The sequence below is a fragment of the Budorcas taxicolor genome, chromosome 2, assembly GCF_023091745.1.
Source record: "Budorcas taxicolor isolate Tak-1 chromosome 2, Takin1.1, whole genome shotgun sequence".
Classification (NCBI taxonomy): domain Eukaryota; kingdom Metazoa; phylum Chordata; class Mammalia; order Artiodactyla; family Bovidae; genus Budorcas; species Budorcas taxicolor.
The window spans coordinates 135,166,479-135,186,212 of NC_068911.1; the positions used below are offsets into that span (position 1 = coordinate 135,166,479).

Genomic DNA, 19,734 nt, shown 5'->3' on the forward strand with positions numbered 1-19,734 from the left:
GTGGGGTGCCATTGCCTTCTCCGCAGCCAGTGTTGAGGACCATCATTATGGAGATTTCTGGGTTGTGGGATTGCAAGCAGCTTGTATCAGTCAGAGAAAGAAGAAAGGGTTTCATGTGATAAGAAATCCAATCTATGGTTATCCTGGAAACCCTACAAGCCTGACCCTTTCGCTCCCTCACTTCAATCCCTCAGTACCTTCCATCTGTTTTCAAGGTAAGGACTAAGGTACTGAGAGTCTGACTTGTCCCCAGCCTTTCCACTTTGCCCCATCTCTGCAGCGGTCACACTGGAACCCCCTCGAGTCCCTGCGGGTACCTCGCTGCCTTCTGTCAGTCAATCTTTGCCAGCAACATTCTTTTCCCCAGGTATGCCAGGCATGGAGCACAGCTTGGACACGTAGACAAGCCTTCCCCAGAGAATGACAGATGAAGACAGTGCTCAAGGTCACTGCTAAGCCCACCTGGCTCTTCAGGGCCATTCACCCTGGCAGCAGACTTCTTGGACACTTAAGTTAAAATAAACTGACAAAGGAGGAGAAGAGACCACTAAGAAAGCTAGATTGTTGTAGCAAAGGGCATGGACCCTAGGAACACTTGCATTTATTGGGTCTTATGTGTCTTTTGTTGTTGTTATCTAACAGGCAAGTAGAGAAGAGATGGACGATCATGAGGAAGGCGGAGAACTCAGAGAAAATCATCCAGATGCTCCAGGTAGAGACAGTTGGGTTGGGTTTTATCATAACTGATTAGGATAATTGTGGGATGAACTGTGCATCTGTGCATTGTTCAAAGATGTCAAAGAGGAATGGCCGTTCCATTTCCTGTCAGGCCATGGGCTGGAAGTCAGAGTATAGGCTCTGATGCACTCTTAATGCATCACAAGCCAACTGATAATGACATGCTTTTATGTCTTTGGACTTGAGAGATTTATTGCCTGCCAGCGGCTGCAGATTGATGGAAGGCAGTGGAGACTTTGGGGCCTTACAAAAAGACCCCACATGCACGTCTGTCTCTGGCTTCTCCTGCTTTCCCCAGCACTTGGGTATACAGGTGAGGGACCTGAGATTCCCTGTCTGGAGGGACGACCTTACAACAAAGGTAGACCAGCACCTTTGGAAACCCAGCCCCTGACACCCACAGCTCTGGGTGACCAGAGCTGTTTGAATGTGGCTTCCTCCAAAAACGATGCTGCATTTGATGATGATGATGACTCTGGGAAAGACTGGGCCCAGAATTAGGCTCTGGGGCATAGCTCATATTCTGATACCCTGAACTGGAAGCTCTTCCCTGCCGGGGAGCACCTGGGCTTGCTACAGGATGCTTCAGTTAGCTAGGCCCAGGTCCACAGAGGTGGTATTTATCTTGCAGGAGTGGAAACAGTTGTGTGAGAAACACTTGCATTCTCAAGGAGTGGATGCAGGGTCCGCCAGAATTGCTTTCGTGGATTGCTGTATAAAAGCGTCCAGCAGAGGGAGCCAGAAGGTGAAAGGGAAGTCGCTCAGTCGTGTCCGACTCTTTGCGACCCCACGGACTGTAGCCCACCAGTCTCCTCCATCCATGAAATTTTCTAGGCAAGAGTACTGGAGTGGGTTGCCATTTCCTTCTCCAGGGGATCTTCCCAACTCAGGGATCGAACCCAGGTCTCCCGCATTGCAGGCAGACACTTTACCGTCTAAGCCACCAGGGAATCCCTAGAGGGAGCCAGGGGGGGCTGAAATCCCACCTCTGCTCTGTTCCCAGGCGCTCCACCACTGGGTGCATCCACCCAGGGGAGGCTCCTTTCCCTACTTGGTCCTTCTACTGGGACACCTTTCTGTAAGTCACATAAGGTTCTCTGGATAGCCGGTCAGCAGCAGATCTGAGCAGATGAGTGGAGAGCCTGGACTCTGGAGATGGACTACCTATTCCTTAACCTCCGCACCTCAGTATCCTCAGTATCCTGTTTTCAGAGATGAATACGGGACTGCCCTTGGACTTCCCTGGTGGTGCAGTGGGTAAGACTCCTAGCTCCCGCTGCAGGGGCTGCGGGTTTGATCTCTGGTCGGGGGACTAAGATCCCACATGCTGCATGGCTTGCCCGGAAAATTGTCAGAAAAAAAAAAAGAAAAAAAAGTACTGCCCTGCCCTCATAAGTGTATATGAGGGATAAATGAAGTAATTCATGTACCATAGCCCTTTAATGAATATGAATCTCAACTTGGATATCTCAATGAGTAACCATTCTCACAGCCACATTTTCAGTTCAGTTCCGTCGCTCAGTCGTGTCTGACTCGTTGCGACCCCATGAGTTGCAGCATGCCAGGCCTCCCTGTCTATCACCATCTCCCGGAGTTCACTCAGACTCACGTCCATCGAGTCGGTGATGCCTTCCAGACATCTCATCCTCTGTCGTCCCCTTCTCCTCCTCCCCCCAGTCCTTCCCAGCATCAGTCTTTTCCAATGAGTCATCTCTTCGCATGAGGTGGCCAAAGTACTGGAGTTTCAGCTTTAGCATCATTCCTTCCAAAGAAATCCTGGGGCTGATCTCCTTCAAAATGGACTGGTTGGATCTCCTTGCAGTCCAAGGGACTCTCAAGAGTCTTCTCCAACACCACAGTTCAAAAGCATCAACTCTTCAGCGCTCAGCCTTCTTCACAGTCCAACTCTCACATCCATACGTGACCACAGGAAAAACCATAGCCTTGACTAGATGGACCTTAGTCGGCACAGTAATGTCTCTGCTTTTGAATATGCTATCTAGGTTGGTCATAACTTTCCTTCCAAGGAGTAAGCATCTTTTAATTTCATGGCTGCAGTCACCATCTGCAGTGATATTGGAGCCCCAAAAAATAAGTCTGACACTGTTTCCACTGTTTCCCCATCTATTTCCCATGAAGTGATGGGACCGGATGCCATGATCTTCGTTTTCTGAATGTTGAGCTTTAAGCCAACTTTTTCACTCTGCTCTTTCACTTTCATCAAGAGGCTCTTTAGTTCCTCTCCACATTCTGCCATAAGGGTGGTGTCATCTGCATATCTGAGGTTATTGATATTTCTCCCGGCAGTCTTGATTCCAGCTTGTGTTTCTTCCAGTCTAGCATCTCTCATGATGTACTCTGCATAGAAGTTAAATAAGCAAGGTGACAATATACAGCCTTGACGTACTCCTTTTCCTATTTGGAACCAGTCTGTTGTTCCATGTCCAGTTCTAACTGTTGCTTCCTGACCTGCATACAGGTTTCTCAAGAGGCAGGTCAGGTGGTCTGGTATTCCCATCTCTTTCAGAATTTTCCACAGTTTATTGTGAGCCACACAGTCAAAGGCTTTGGCATAGTCAATAAAGCAGAAATAGATGTTTTTCTGGAACTCTCTTGCTTTTTCCACGATCCAGCGGATGTTGGCAATTTGATCTCTGGTTCCTCTGCCTTTTCTAAAACCAGCTTGAACATCTGGAAGTTCACAGTTCATGTATTGTTGAAGCCTGGCTTGGAGAATGAAATGACGGCACAATTCTTTCTATGCTGTCTGGACCCTCCTAGGGTGAGAGAGACCATAGAGCTCACTGGAGATAAAAGTGCAAGTCATGGATTTGGGGGTTGCACCCTAACTTGATCTTTTTCTAGTTTATATCTTTTGCTATTTTTTTCAAATGACACTCCACTCCTCAAATTAATTTTAATATTCAGTATAATTTTATACTCATTTTAAAAATTTGCATTGCTTCTGAATATCAGACAATAAAATATTACAGTAGCCTGATCCCTGTGTTCAGTCAAACTTTTAAGCAAGGTTTCTGCTGACCTACATCTCCTGCCACCTCCATTTTAAAAGCTGAGTAACAATAGCCAGGGAAATGTATTCCGGTCTTCAGATCTTCCATATCAAATCGCATGTCCAGATTGTGAACACTGATGAGGCCCCAAGGTCTTGGCCAAGTGCAGTGGAGGTTTTACGCAGTGCAGAACATGGCCAAATCTAAGCAATGACCAAGTCAGTCAAAACAGATTTCCTGGGAGGGACAGGCCCCGGCTCAGTTCCATAAAGATTACTCAGACAGTCTTTAACCCAATGAAATATCACCACAGAAAATTAAAGAAAGCATTTGCCTGTCCCAAATGATAAATGCTAATGTTCAAAAAGGATTTCAAATCTTTGAAGGGAAATAAAGGAGGGAATGCCAAGGAATTTTTTTAAACTATTTAAGGATCAGTTTTCCCCTCATAGGTCTTACAACTAATTGTCAGGATTTTTTTCCTCCTCTAAATTAAGTAGTGAGCTGCAAGATTAACTATAAGCAATGAGCCAGGGCCACATCCAGTGAGAATACCCCGAGTCTTGGACTTGCTGAGAACACAGCATGCAAGTTTTCACAAGACAGGTCAAATCAGCAACCCCCAAATCAGAGAGGGCTTGGGAAACAGCTCTTATTTTAAATATGAAACTTTTCTTTCTGCCTCTCTTTCTCACCCCCAAAGTCCAAGGAAGGAATAAAATTTCCATTCTTTTGTTTTCTTTGTGGCTGCACTGGGTCTTCACCCCTGTGCGTGGACTTTCTCTAGTTAAACGGTGCACAGGCTTCTCATTGTGGTGGCTTTTCTTGTAGCAAAGCAGGACCTTCAGTAGCTGTAGCCCAGGGTCTCAATAGTTGTGACTTTCGGGCCCTAGAGCATGCAGGCTTCAGTGATTGCAGCACGTGGCTCAGAGGTTGCGGCACATGAGCTTAGTCGCTCTTCTGCATGTGGAATCTTCCCAGACCAGGGATCGAACCTGTGTCCCCTGCATAGGCAGGAAGATTCTTATCCACTGGACCACCAGCGAAGTCCAAAATTTCCATTCTTCTTTCAATTCTTGTTTATTTCCTAGGCCAACTGCTCTCAAACTTCAGTGTGCCTCAGAACCATGTGGAAGACTTGTAAAAATAAAGATGTCTGGGCCTCCAGAGTTTCTGACTCACTAGATCTGGGCTGAGGTCATAGCATTTACAATTTTATTAAGTTCCTCAGTGATTCTGAGGCTAATGGTCTAGGGACCACACTTTGAGAACCACAATCTTGGGCCTTGCTTCGAGGATTTATCTCTCTGAATTTTGACAGTGATTCAGTTTAATCTGTTCTTTTGGACATGATAGGAGTATGAACATTGGAGGGCTCTGTTTAGGCAGCATCACAATGATCAAGAGCATCTATTATTGGGAATTCCTTGGTGGTCTAGCAGTTGGGACCGTGGGCCGTGGGCCGTGGGCCTGGGTTTAATTCCTGGCCAGGGAACTAGGATCCTTCAAGTCTCACAGTACAGCCAAAAGAAAAAAGAGCACCAATTATCAAATCTGAGTCCCAGCGTTCAAATCCTGGCTCCACCATTTACTAACTGTGCAGCTTTGAGTAAGTTACTAAACTTCTCTGGGTATCTTTTCTCTTCATCTGTAAAACGGGGATACTACAGTACTTCTCTTGTTGGGTGGTTGTGACATACAGGAGTTAATACATATAGTGTGCTTGCAAGAATGCTCGGCACACAGTGAGTACTCACTGAAGGTTAGATACCAGGCTACTTCTTAAATACCTTATTTTAGTAGCCCTATCAGGAAAGATTTGTTCTCGGTTTAACGTGATGTAACACAATGATTTACTTACTTTCCAAATCCATCTCATTTTCAGGGAGGCAGGGTGGGGTTGCTGGCTCTCAGGGGCTGACTGAGTCCTCTTTGAGAGTCCTTCTTCTGCTGAGGTCCGGGGCCAGGTAGCAGACCCAGTCTGAATGAGGTCATGTTGCATCGTGACAGAACCCCTCGGAATGTGGCAGACCTTAAAATAGTCTCAGGAGCTTTGAAAGATCGGGGGAGCCCCTGCATGAGTTCAGGGGCTCCCCAGTGACTAGCCTGAAAAAATACAGGGTAGGAGACAAAAGGCAGATCTGGCAGAAAGCCTTAGAGACCAACCATTTCTATTCTACCAGGAAGAAAGGCCCAGAGCATCATTGTTCTGTCATGCAAGAGACAGACGCGCAGTAGTTAGGATGTTGGTTCTAACAAAGACCAAACAAGAGGGAAGGTTTATTTCTCTCTCAGGGAAGAATCTGAGCTGGCAGGCAGGGGGTGGGACAGCTCCGCTCCACAGGGCTGTCCAGGGACCCAGGCTCTTTCTTATCATCTCTCTGGCACTCCATTTGCTGTCACCCCTGTCTGCCTGGTCAGAGCTGGCTCAGCTTCCCCCTCACCCTGCAGGACACGGGAGGGAAAGGCTCAGCTGCCTTGTAAGAGCCTAATTCAGGAATTGCACCTCTTCCACCTCTGCTCATATCCCGCTGGCTTACCTGGCTACAAGTGAGGTTGGGGAATGAAATGTCTTGCTGTGTGTTCATGTGTCAAGCTAAAATGTGAGGGGGTCTGCCACCCAAACACAGGGCAGAATCGACATTAGGTGGGACTTAGCATCTCTGCCAAGGTGGGTAGATGGCTCTGTCTGGCAGATGCTACCACTTCCCCTACCTCATAGACTCAGAGTCAACATGGTGGGCCATTTCTCTCTTCCTTTTTTTTTTTTTTTTTTTTTTGGCTGTGCCACACGGCATGCGAAATCCTAGTTCCCTGACCAGGGATCGAACCCATGCCCCCTGCTTTAGACTCTCAGAGTCCCAGTCCCTGGACCGCCAGGGAAGTTCCATTTCTCTCTCTGCTGCAGACACCATACATGTTTTAGCCACCTCCTCTGTGACTGGCCTGAGAAGAGGAGCTTGTGTATCCCTGTTTCCCATTGGTCTTTACAGCGTCAAAGGGAAAACTAAAAATTACGATGCATTTGAGAATTTGCCTGATAACTTTCAAGTGCGGAGACTTCAGTAAGGCTTCAGTGCTCTCATTTCCAGCAACCCCAGTAGGAACTGCCAAAGGAGCCAGACCTCCTTCTTTGAAAATGAGCCCCTTATTAGGGAGCGGCCAACACCAGCTGCTCTCCTTCGCCCTCTCTGTCATTTGATGACGCTGCCACTTCCCCCAGAGCACTGAAGTCTAATCCAATTTCACACATACTTATTGCTGCTGCTGCTGCTGCTGCTAAGTCGCTCCAGTCATGTCCAACTCTGTGCAACTCCATAGACGGCAGCCCACCAGGCTCCTCTGTCCCTGGGATTCTCCAGGCAAGAATACTGGAGTGGGTTGCCATTTCCTTCTCCAACATACTTATTGAGCAACCTCTAAGTACCACATTATAGCCCACATGTTAGGTATATTTCTTGAAGGCAAGGATGTGCATTATTTAGCCAGGCCTGAAGCGACTTAGCAGCAGCAGCAGCAGCAGCAGCAGCAGATGTTTCATAGATGCATCAGTCCAGTAAATGGAGGAATGAGTGCCTGAGCATTCAGGAGATTCAAAGAAGACAAACCAAGCTCCTACCCTTAAGAGCTTACAGGGAAGACTCAACTTTGGGCTTAGCATACTTGCTGTGAAGAAACAGTGCCTGCAGGGGCTAGTAAGGTCCAAGTCTTCCAGAAGGACTGCACTTACATACCCACAGCCACCAGTCAGGACCTGCATCTGCACAGAAGACACAGAAGCAGCCAATAGGGGTGACCAATAAGGACGAGCTGGTGAGGAGGACCTGGCCCCACTGGCTTCTGTGTGAAGGGCCCTATAGCTGGCATGCTTTCATTAACCCAACAGTCTGGTCTAACTAACGGCTAATGCACTGAGTAGTTATATCATAGTAGAGCTGGCCTTTCTAGCCCTGGTTTTTGTGAGAATCACTGGCCTAGGCCCTTTCTAGCTAGAACCTGGGACTTGTTTGAAATCTGGGCAGAATTTGGGGTCTCCTCCCAGACCTTGCTGTTGTTCAGTTGCTCAGTCCTGTCCGACTCTTTGCGACCCCATGGACTGCCAGGCTTCCCTGTCCTTCACCATCTCCTAGAGCTTGCTCAAATTCATGTCCATTGAGTCGACGATGCCATCCAACCATCTCATCCTCTGTTGTCCCCTTCTCCTCCCGCCTTCAATCTTTCCCAGCATCAGGGTCTTTTCCAAGGAGTTAGCTCTTCACATCATGTGGCCAAAGTATTGGAGCTTCAGCTTCAGCATCAGTCCTTCCAATGAATATTCAGGGTTGATTTCCTTTAGGATTAAAATCCACCTGGGACTTGTTAGAAATCTGGGCAGAATCTGGGGTCTCCTCCCAGGCCTACCTGTGCCTTAACAAGATCTTCAAGTGCTTCGTGTGTCCATTATTATTTCAAAAACCCTGGAATAGCCTCATTGAGGAGACTGAGTTTCAGATTCGAAAGATATGGATTCAGTTACCAGTTCTGCCTTTGATGAGGCCCCAGAGCCTAGAGAACATCAATTCTCTGGGCGGTAGATTCCTTTCCCTTAAACCAAGAAGGAGGGCTGGATAACCTCTGAGTCCATGTCCCACCCTCACTCTCTCTGCATCTGTGAGTCACCAGGCTTGGTGATAAGTGATAAGGAGCTCTTCTTGGGAAGAGCTCCTTCCCAAGCTCTTTCCACCACACCCACTCCCAGGGAAAGCCAACCGCCATTCAACACATAAAGCTCTGCCGCCCAGTCAACCTTGGGTGGGCCCTGACCCAGAGAGTCTGGGAGGACACCAGCAGCTCCCGTGCTGCACAAGGAGCCCAGGCTCAGCCACAGCAGCTGGTGAGTGAGAGCCCAGCAGGTCAAGAATGAGAGTACTGGCTTTACCATGGTCCTCCTGTACCAGCGTGAGGCAGCCAGGAACCTGCTGGCTTCTAGGCTTTGGCTTCCTCCCTCATCAGGAAATACCAAGGCTCACCTTTCAATCTCTACTGCTCATTTCCTGTGATTCGGTGATCTTGGGATTGTTTCTGTTAAAGCGAAGAGTGGAAGTCTCAGTGTTACCACCAAGAAGCTCCAGGGTTCAGACCCCAGATTTGGGCCTTCTTGAGTCTTCAAGCACTCACTACACAAACGGGGATTTCCTTCATTTACTTAGCAACTATTTGCTGATTAGCAGGGTGCTAATTGCCAGGCCCTCCATGACTGGATAAGACACACTCTTATGGAACACCTACTCTGATAGAGGACCCAGACAGGTGCAGGCATGGTTTAAACCATCTGTGTCTTCAATGTATTTAGCACTCCAAGAGAGCTGGTACAGACCAACATGGCAGAGACGGGGAAAAGTCAGGGAGGGCTGCCTGGAGGCGGTGATGCCAGACATGCTGGAAGGAGTTTACTGAACGCAGAGTGCATTCACCCATTTGCAATGAAGCCAGTGACAGGGGCAGCAGTTTACTCTCACTGTGTGCCAGGCATCAGACTAAGCATTTTCTGCAAATTGCTTCATTTAATTGTTATAACAATCTTGTAAAGAAGGAGCTCTTATTATTTTCATTTTGCCAGATGGGAAAACTGAGGCACAGCGAAATTAGGGAATATGTCCTTGCTCGCGGGTCATGGTGGAGAGGTCTGACAGAATGTGGTCCACTGGAGAAGGGAATGGCAAACCACTTCAGTATTCTTGCCTTGAGAACCCCATGAACAGTATGAAAAGGCAAAATGATAGGATACTGAAAGAGGAACTCCCCAGGTCAGTAGGTGCCCAACACGCTACCGGAGATCATTGGAGAAATAACTCCAGAAAGAATGAACGGATGGAGCCAAAGCAAAAACAATACCCAGCTGTGGATGTGACTGGCGATAGAAGCGAGGTCTGATGCTGTAAAGAGCAATATTGCATAGGAACCTGGAATGTCAGGTCCATGAATCAAGGCAAATGGGAAATGGTCAGACAAGAGATGGCAAGAGTGAACGTTGACATTCTAGGAATCAGCAAACTAAAATGGACTGGAATGGGTGAATTTAACTCAGATGACCATTATATCTACTACTGTGGGTAGGAATCCCTCAGAAGAAATGGAGTAGCCATTATGGTCAACAGAAGACTCCGAAATGCAGTACTTGGATGCAATCTCAAAAACGACAGAATGATCCCTGTTCGTTTCCAAGGCAAACCATTCAATATCACAGTAATCCAAGTCTATGCCCCAACCAGTAACACTGAAGAAGCTGAAGTTGAACGGTTCTATGAAGACCTACAAGGCCTTTTAGAACTAACAACCAAAAAAGATGTCCTTTTCAATATAGGGGACTGGAATGCAAAAGTAGGAAGTCAAGAAACACCTGGAGTAACAGGCAAATTTGGCCTTGGAATGCGGAATGAAGCAAGGCAAAGACTAACAGTTTTGCCAAGAAAATGCACTGGTCATAGCAAACACCCTCTTCCAACAACACAAGAGAAGACTCTACACATGGACATCACCAGATGGTCAACACCGAAATCAGATTGATTATATTCTTTGCAGCCAAAGATGGAGAAGTTCTATATAGTCAACAAAAACTAGACCGGGAGCTGACTTTGGCTCAGATCATGAACTACTTATTACCAAATTCAGACTTAAATTGAAGAAAGTAGGGAAAACCACTAGACCATTCAGGTATGACCTAAATCAAATCCCTTATGATTATACAGTGGAAGTGAGAAATAGATTTAAGGGACTAGATCTGATAGACAGAGTGCCTGATGAACTATGGACAAGGTTTGTGACATTGTACAGGAGACAGGGATCAAGATGATCCCCATGGAAAAGAAATGCAAAAAAGCAAAATGGTGGTCTGGGGAGGCCTTACAAATAGCTGTGAAAGAGAGGCGAAAAGCAAAGGAGAAAAGGAAAGATATCAGCATCTGAATGCAGAGTTCCACCAAAAAATAGCAAGAAGAGATAAGAAAGCCTTCCTCAGCGATCAGTGCAAAGAAATAGATTAAAAGAACAGAATGGGAAAGGCTAGAGATCTCTTCAAGAAAATTAGAGATACCAAGGGAACATTTCATGCAAAGATGGCTAAATAAAGGACAGAAATGGTATGGACCTAACAGAAGCAGAAGATATTAAGAAGAGGAGGCAAGAATACACAGAAGAACTGTACAAAAAAGATCTTCACAACCCAGATAATCACGATGGTGTGGTCACTCACCTAGAGCCAGACATCCTGGAATGTGAAGTCAAGTGGGCCTTAGAAAGCATCACTACGAACAAAGCTAGTGGAGGTGATGGAATTCCAGTAGAGCTATTTCAAATCCTGGAAGATGATGCTGTGAAAGCGCTGCACTCAATATGCCAGCCAATTTGGAAAACTCAGCAGTGGCCACAGGACCGGAAAAGGTCAGTTTTCATTCCAATCCCAAAGAAAGGCAATGCCAAAGAATGCTCAAACTACCGCACAATTGCACTCATCTCACATGCTAGTAAAGTAATGCTCAAAATTCTCCAAGCCAGGCTTCAGCAATATGTGAACCGTGAACTTCCAGATGTTCAAACTGGTTTTAGAAAAGGCAGAGGAACCAGAGATCAAATTGCCAACATCCACTGGATCATGGAAAAAGCAAGAGAGTTCCAGAAAAACATCTATTTCTGCTTTATTGACTAGGCCAAACCTTTGACTGTGTGGCTCACAATAAACTGTGGAAAATTCTGAAAGAGATGGGAATACCAGACCACCTGACCTGCCTCTTGAGAAATCTGTATGCAGGTCAGGAAGCAACAGTTAGAACTGGACATGGAACAACAGACTGGTTCCAAATAGGAAAAGGAGTATGTCAAGGCTGTATATTTTCACCCTGCTTATTTAACTTCTATGCAGAGTACATCATGAGAAATGCTGGACTGGAAGAAACACAAGCTGGAATCAAGATTGCCGGGAGAAATATCAATAACTTCAGATATGCAGATGACACCACCCTTATGGCAGAAAGTGAAGAGGAACTAAAAAGCCTCTTGATGAAAGTGAAAGAGCAGAGTGAAAAAGTTGGCTTAAAGCTCAACATTCAGAAAACGAAGATCATGGCATCCGGTCCCATCACTTCATGGGAAATAGATGGGGAAACAGTGGAAACAGTGTCAGACTTTATTTTGGGGGGCTCCAAAATCACTGCAGATGGTGACTGCAGCCATGAAATTAAAAGACGCTTACTCCTTGGAAGAAAATTTATGACCAACCTAGATAGCATATTCAAAAGCAGAGACATTACTTTGCCAACAAAGGTTCGCCTAGTCAAGGCTATGGTTTTTCCAGTGGTCATGTATGGATGTGAGAGTTGGACTGTGAAGAAGGCTGAGCGCCAAAGAATTGATGCTTTTGAACTGTGGTGTTAGAGAAGATTCTTGAGAGTCCCTTGGACTGCAAGGAGATCCAACCAGTCCATTCTGAAGGAGATCAGCCCCAGGATTCCTTTGGAAGGAATGATGCTAAAGCTGAAACTCCAGTACTTTGGCCACCTCAGGCGAACAGTTGACTCATTGGAAAAGCCCCTGATGCTGGGAGGGATTGGGGGCAGGAGGAGAAGGGGATGACAGAGGATGAGATGGCTGGATGGCATCACTGACTCGATGGATGTGAGTCTGAGTGAACTCCGGGAGCTGGTGATGGACAGGGAGGCCTGGCGTGCTGCGTGCGATTCATGGGGTCGCAAAGAGTTGGACACGACTGAGCTACTGAACTGAACTGAACTGTCCTTTCTCACAGAACTGGGCAGAGGCAAGGCTGCAGACTCCATCTGTAGAGATCAATTCTCCTGGTTGTTAACAGTTACCAAAAGGAACGTTTGCAGACCCTGGAGTGCTGGCAGGTAGACGGGGAGAAAGCAGAAAGGTCAAAGGGAAATGGAGAAGAAATGCTTCACACACACACCCAGGAGAAATCGAAATGAAGAGAGTCTTCAGGCAGGTTTTCCAAGAGGAAAAAAAATGTGTGGTAAATCGGGGAGAGGGAGGAGAGGCCAGAAGGGCCCAGCAGCATCTGTCTCTGCTTCCCAGGGGGTGGTGGCTTCTCTGGTTCCCACCCCACGCCCACCTGAGGCTCCCGGACCTGCAGCGCCGCCAGCACCAGGCCTTCCCCACCTGTCGTTCCTGACCTCCTTGCAGCGAGGCCGGGACTGCAGGCTCGGTTGGCCCCTGAGGGTCTGTGCTCCGGGCCTCCTGTGTCTGTTTGTCCTCTCCCAGCTGTGGTGTGTGATGTCTCTCCCTGCCAAGACCTCCTGCGGATCCCAGGCCTGGGTGAACACCCTCAGAGCCAGACGGTCTCAAAATCTGCCCAACAGCGACTCAGACTGTAGGAAGAAGGTGGAAGGCAGGCAAATGGGCAACACTCTGAAGTGCCAGCCAAACAGTATAAACTTTGCCATTTATAAAGTTTATCTTTTGGTAGCTTTCGGGACATCATCACTTGGGTAGAGAAAAGGGAAGGAATGTTTGACACTTACTCTGAAGCAGATCACTTTACAAGGTGCTTTTTTTTTTTCTTTTGGTACTTTTATCTCATTTTATCCTCACCATAACCGTAGAAGATAAGGTGCTTTATCCCTGTTTCACAGAAGAGGCAAATGAGGCTGAGAGGTTAGGTAACTAACCCATGGTCACACAGCCCTAAGTGAAGGAGCTGAGCCATGAACCCAGGTTTCTATACGCCAAGCCTCTGGCTCTTTAGAAGTGGTAAAAGCCGTCCATGTGTTTCTGACTAGGAAATAATTACAAGGTCGGAGAAACACCACAAAATTATGGCAGCATTTTTTCTTTTTTAAGCCAGCATGAAACTTGGAGATTATTTAGAATCTCTATTGTAGGTAAAGGAACTTGAGGTCTAAAAGCCAAGAAAATCATGCAAAACCGTGGCTAATAATGAAAACCGAGGTAACTCAAGTCTGTCTCAACTCAGTGTCCCTAGGTGTTTCATTTAGTTTAGATCAATTTAGTTTGGTTTTGAAGGCGTTTCCTCAGGAGCGGTTCCCAACTCCAGGAATAAACAGCTCCGAAAGGAACAAGAATAATGACTACCTAATCTGTGCCAAGAAGTGAAGCAGCCATTGATGAAAAGTTTCTCTTACAGCTGGGGATAAAATAGGGACACCAGAAGGATGTACCCAGGAGAGGAGGCACTGCTCCTGCACCAGCATCCATAGCCTGGAAGGTGCTTCCCACTGCAAAAGGGCCTCCTTGCAACGTGGGTCTCAGCTCCTCACTTCCAGAACTGCTCTGCCTTGGTCTGCACAGTCTCCCTACACTGTCAGGCTCCGCTGCCTGGAGCCCTGGCACCGGGTTCAGCCTAGTCTGCTAGCTCTTAGCAGCCTAGATGACCTGCACCCTCTATCACTCCTTTATTTTTCCTTCTGGAAAGGATTTCAAAGTTCTCCTCTATAGTGAGGAGTGGCTCACTATAAAAGACCGTTTCTGGCTCACTCCACTCAGCCCAGGATGGAAACCCTCCAGAATCCCAGAATACAGCTGTTGCCCCTTGATCCTGAAAATCCTCTTCACCTCCCAGGAAGTAAAGCTTATTTCTAACTTGACACTCAAATTCATCAAAACCAAAAAGAAGTTGAAACTAGAGACAAGAACAGCATAAGAAAGAAAATTTATAGACCAGTCTCACTCATATACGTGTATCCAAACCTACCACAACTGAATTCAGTTTACCCCACAAACTGAAAATGGTCTAACACGTCTGTACTTAGGATCATCTCAACAGATCCAAAAGGAAAAATCAATTTATAAAATTCACCCATTTGACTGAAAATGATCAAACGAGGAATGAAAGAGGAATACCTGACTTTGTTAAAGAGTAGTTTACATCACACTTGAATGGTAGAACTTCTGAAGCAGCCTCATTAGAGGCAAGACTAGGATAAGGACGCCCTCTATCACTGCTTCTCTTTCACCATCGTTCCAGTACAGTAGAGAAAGCAAAATAAGGGAAACAGAAGAGAATACAAAGGAGGAAATGACACTGTCATTATTCTCAGACAATAGTACTACTTAGGTAAAAAGTCTGAAGGCCTCTAAAGACAAGCTATTAAAAGACAAACAAAATTCAGCAAGATTACTAAACGTAGTTGTTCAGTCTTGTGTCTGACTCCTTGCAGCCCCATGGCCTGCAGCACACCAAGCCTCCCTGCCCTTCAATATCTCTCTGAGTTTGCTCAAACTTATGTCCAGTGAGCCGATGATGCCATCCAATCATCTCATCCTCTGTCACCCCCTTCTCCTCCTGCCCTCAATCTTTTCCTAACTATAGATCAATATTAAAAAAATCAATTGTGGAAAAAATTAGTGTTTGCAAAATAAAGTACAATTTATAATGCAATTTTAAAATAATTCTTATTATAAAAAACCTCAAACATGCACAAAGATGGACAGGACAATGAGTCTCATGTACCCATCTTCTGGCCAATACTGTTCACCCATATTCCCAATCCCTTCTTCCCTTCCATAGTATTTGAAACCAGTTCCAGGCTCATACCCTTTTACTCATATACATGTGAGTACATATCTCTAAAAGACAAGAAAAGACTCTTTTGACATAACCATAATACCACTGTTGTATCTAAAAATTAGAACTATTCTTTAATATAATTGGATGTCTGATCAGTTTTTTCAACATCCTAATTGTATCAAAATTATTATAATTGTTTTTTGTTTGTGGTTAGTTAATATGACTTTTTTTGGTTGACATATGGCTTTATCGGTTTTCCTCATTTATTTTTCTCCTCCCTCATTTAGTTTATTTTTAGGAAATTGGGTCACTTGCCCTATAGAGTTTCCCACAATCTAGACTTTGCTGATTGTGTTCTCATGGCACAGTTTTCCATGCTTCTCTGTCTTCTGTATTTTCTGTAAATTAGTACTTAGCTCTAGAGACTTGATCAGAGTCAATTTGGTTTTTCCATTTGACAAGACAACTTTACGGAGGAGGGCACTGTGTTCTTGCTCTTCCCTGGGGAGGCATGGTGTTTACTGGTCTCTTCATGATGCTAGCAGCTGCAGATCCCTTAATTCATTAGAGGTTATGAAATAGTAATATTGAAATCCTATCATACTTTCTTCTTTTATTACTTGGGAAACTCCTGCCAGAATTTTTTTTCCTTCTACTGTTTAGTTGTCTAGTGGTATTGATTATATAGGAAGGCAGAATAAATGTAATCTTAAGACATATATAGTATGTATGTATTTTATATTAATATACATACATAATAATTATTATAATATAAAATATTGTATATATCCTATGTATATAAAATATACACATATATATATCCTAGCAATAAATCAATAAATCTAAAAAAAGTATTAGACTTTCACGAAGAAATTATAAATTTTATTAAATTAACTAAAAATAGGCCTGAATAAATATAATATTCTGCATAATGCTACATATAATATTCATAGATTTGAAGGTGACAGTTCTCCCTAAATGTATCTATTAATTCAATGAAACTCCATTTTTAAAAATCCCCAATAGGGTTTTTGGTGGAAGCTGATCCCAAAATTCATAAAGAAGGGCTAAAAATAGCCAATACAATTTTGAAGAAAAGCAAAGAGGAAGAGTTTTCCTAGTCAAATATCAAAAATTACTTTCAGGTTGTATGATGTTGACTTAGGGACAGACAGAATAAAAAATCTAGAAATAAATGCACCCCTATATATTGGAGAAGGAAATGGCAGCCCACTCCACTGTTCTTGCCTGGAGAATCCCAGAGACGGGGGAGCCTGGTGGGCTGCCGTCTCTGGGGTTGCACAGAGTTGGACACGACTGAAGTGACTTAGCAGCAGCAGCAGCAGCATATAGAAATGATATGTGGAAAAGTATTATAAAACAGTAGGGAAAGCACAAACTATTATTCACTATATAATTTTGAGATAACTGGTTATCCAATTTTTAATCCTTACTTCACAAAGTATCAGATATATTCAGGATCTAAGTGTGAAAAGCAAAATTCTTAAGCCTTTAGAAGAAAATATACAAGAATATATTTATGAATTCAAGAAGGGAAAATTTTCTTACACATGATTCAAAATACAAACCAAAAAAAATTATTGACAAGCCCAATTATATTAGAATTAAAGTTTTTGACATGTTACAGTTGAAAAAAGAAATACAGAAGACAATTTCTGTAGTGCATTTAACCAACAAAGTATTAGCACCCCAAATGCACCAAGAACTGCTACTAATAAAGAATGAAAAAGACAATGAGCTCAAACGAAAAATGGGTTGTTGTGGGGGGTTTTTTTTTGTTTGTTTATTGTTTTCTTTAGCGGGGAACCTAAATAAATAACCATTTATTTATTAGTCAAGCTTGCTAATCAGGAAAATTCAAATTAAAACAAAAATCTGATTTCATATAAATCAGATTAGCAAAAAAATTTTAAGTCTCTAAACACTCATTATTTATAAAGGTATGGAGTTTTAGAAACTCAGAGCAATTTGGAAATACCCAATGATACCCAATAAATTAAATGGATGGACAGAGGATGAGATGGTTGGATGGCATCACCAACTCGATGGACATGAGTTTGAGCAAGCTCCAGGAGTTGGTGATGGACAGGGAAGCCTGGTGTGCTTCAGTCCATGGGGTCACAGAGTCAGACACAACTGAGCAACTGAACTGAACTGAATAAATTGAAGATGCATGTACTCTGCAACCCAGCAAGTCCATTCCTAGATATACCTTAGAGAAACTCACATGTAAACAGTTACTCACTCAAGAAGGTACCTTGCAGCATTGTTTGTAATCACCAAAAAAAAACACCTGGAAATAAAATGGCCATCAACACCAAAACGGATAAATAAATTGTGGTAGGTTTATACAATGGAATGGGCTTCTGTGTGGCTCAGATAGTAAAGAATCTGCCTGGAATGCAGGAGACCGAGCTTCTATCCCTGGGTCAGAAAGATCCCCTGGAAAAGGGAATGGCAACCCACACCAGTATTCTTGCCTGGAAAATTCCATGGACAGAGGAGCCCGGGTCACAAAGAGTTGGACACAACTGAGCAAGTAACACCATACAATGGAATAGGGCTTCCAAGGTGACACTAATGATAAAGAACCCACCTACCAATGCAGGAGACATAAGAGACATGGGTTTAATTCCTGGGTTGGGAAAATCCCCTGGAGAAGAACATGGCAACCACTCCAGTAATCTTGCCTGGAGAATCCCATGGGCAGAGGAGCCTGGTGGGCTAGAGTCCACAAGGTCACACAGAATCAGACACAACTGAAGTGACTTAGCACGCACATATACAATGGAATAAGGTACAGCAGCTTAAAATAAATGAATGGAAACTACGTGTATTAACAGGGATTAATCTCAAAAACATGGACTTCTCAGGTAGCTCAGAAGTACAGAATCCACCTGCCAAGCAGAAGACACGGCTTCAATCCCTGGGTTGGGAAGATCTCCTGGAGGAGGGCATGGCAACCCACTCCAGTATTCTTGCCTGGGAAATTCCATGGACAGTGGAGCCTGGCAGGCTACAGCCCATGGGGTCACAAAACAGTAGAACATGACTGAGTGACTAAACAACAATAACAATCTCAAAGACAAAATGATAAGCAAAATAAAGCAGGTTTCATAAGTGATATAATACTATTGATATGAAGTTTTAATATGCAAAATAACATCATCTGTTGTTTATAGGTGCATTTATATGTGGTAAAGATATAAAAATAAACATAAGGACTGTGTCAATCAGTCCCCTGGTCTCACTTGCAGTCAATACAACAGTACTATCCAGGGTAGCTCTGCTGCTGCTGCTGCTAAGTCGCTTCATCATGTCCGACTCTGTGCAACCCCATAGACGGCAGCCCACCAGACTCCCCCATCCCTGGGATTCTCCAGGCAAAAACACTGGAGTGGGTTCAGTGTAGCTCTCAGTTCAGTTCAGTTCAGTCGCTCAGCCATATCCAACTCTTTGCGACACCATGAATCGCAGCACGCCAGGCCTCCATGTCCACACCAACTCTCAGAGTTTACCCAAACTCATCGAGACAGTAATGCCATCCAGCCATCTCATCTTCTGTCCCCTTTTCCTCCTGCCCCCAATCCCTCCCAGCATCAGGGTCTTTTCCAATGAGTCAACTCTTCGCATGAGGTGGCCAAAGTATTGGAGTTTCAGCTTCAGCATCAGTCCTTCCAATGAACACCCAGGACTGACCTCCTATAGGATGGACTAGTTGGATCTCCTTGCAGTCCAAAGGACTCTCAAGAGTCTTCTCCAACACCACAGTTCAAAAACATCAATTCTTCGTCACTCAGCTTTCTTCACAGTCCAACTCTCACATCCATACATGACCACTGGAAAAACCATAGCCTTGACTAGACAAACCTTTGTTGGCAAAGTAATATCTCTGCTTTTTAATATACTATCTAGGTTGGTCATAACTTTCCTTCCAAGGAGTAAGCATCTTTTAATTTCATGGCTGCAATCACCATCTGCAGTAATTTTGGAGCCCCAAAAAATAAGTCTGACACTGTTTCCACTGTTTCCCCATCTATTTCCCATGAAGTGATGGGACCAGATGCCATGATCTTCGTTTTCTGAATGTTGAGTTTTACGCCAACTTTTTCATTCTCCTCTTTCACTTTCATCAAGAGGCCTTTTAGTTCCTCTTCACTTTCTGCCTTAAGAGTAGTATTATCTGCATATCTGAAGTTATTGATATTTCTCCCGGCAATCTTGATTCCAGCTTGTGCTTCTTCCAGCCCAGCATTTCTCATGATGTACTCTGCATAGAAGTTAAATAAGCAGGGTGACAATATACAGCCTTGACGCACTCCTTTTCCTATTTGGAATCAGTCTGTTGTTCCATGTCCAGTTTTAACTGTTGCTTCCTGACCTGCATATAGGTTTCTCAAGAGGCAGGTCAGGTGGTCTGGTATTCCCATCTCTTTCAGA

General features: G+C 44.6%; 1 protein-coding gene across 1 annotated transcript in view; it reads left to right on the forward strand.

Moving 5' to 3' along the window:
- The window catches only part of KIAA2012 (KIAA2012 ortholog), a 130,777-nt gene that overhangs the window by 84,505 nt on the left and 26,538 nt on the right, over positions 1–19,734 (forward strand). Inside the window, exon 15 of the mRNA XM_052660389.1 lies at positions 643–712. Coding sequence (XP_052516349.1) covers positions 643–712 — 70 coding nt within the window. The remainder of the gene's footprint in view (positions 1–642; positions 713–19,734) is intronic.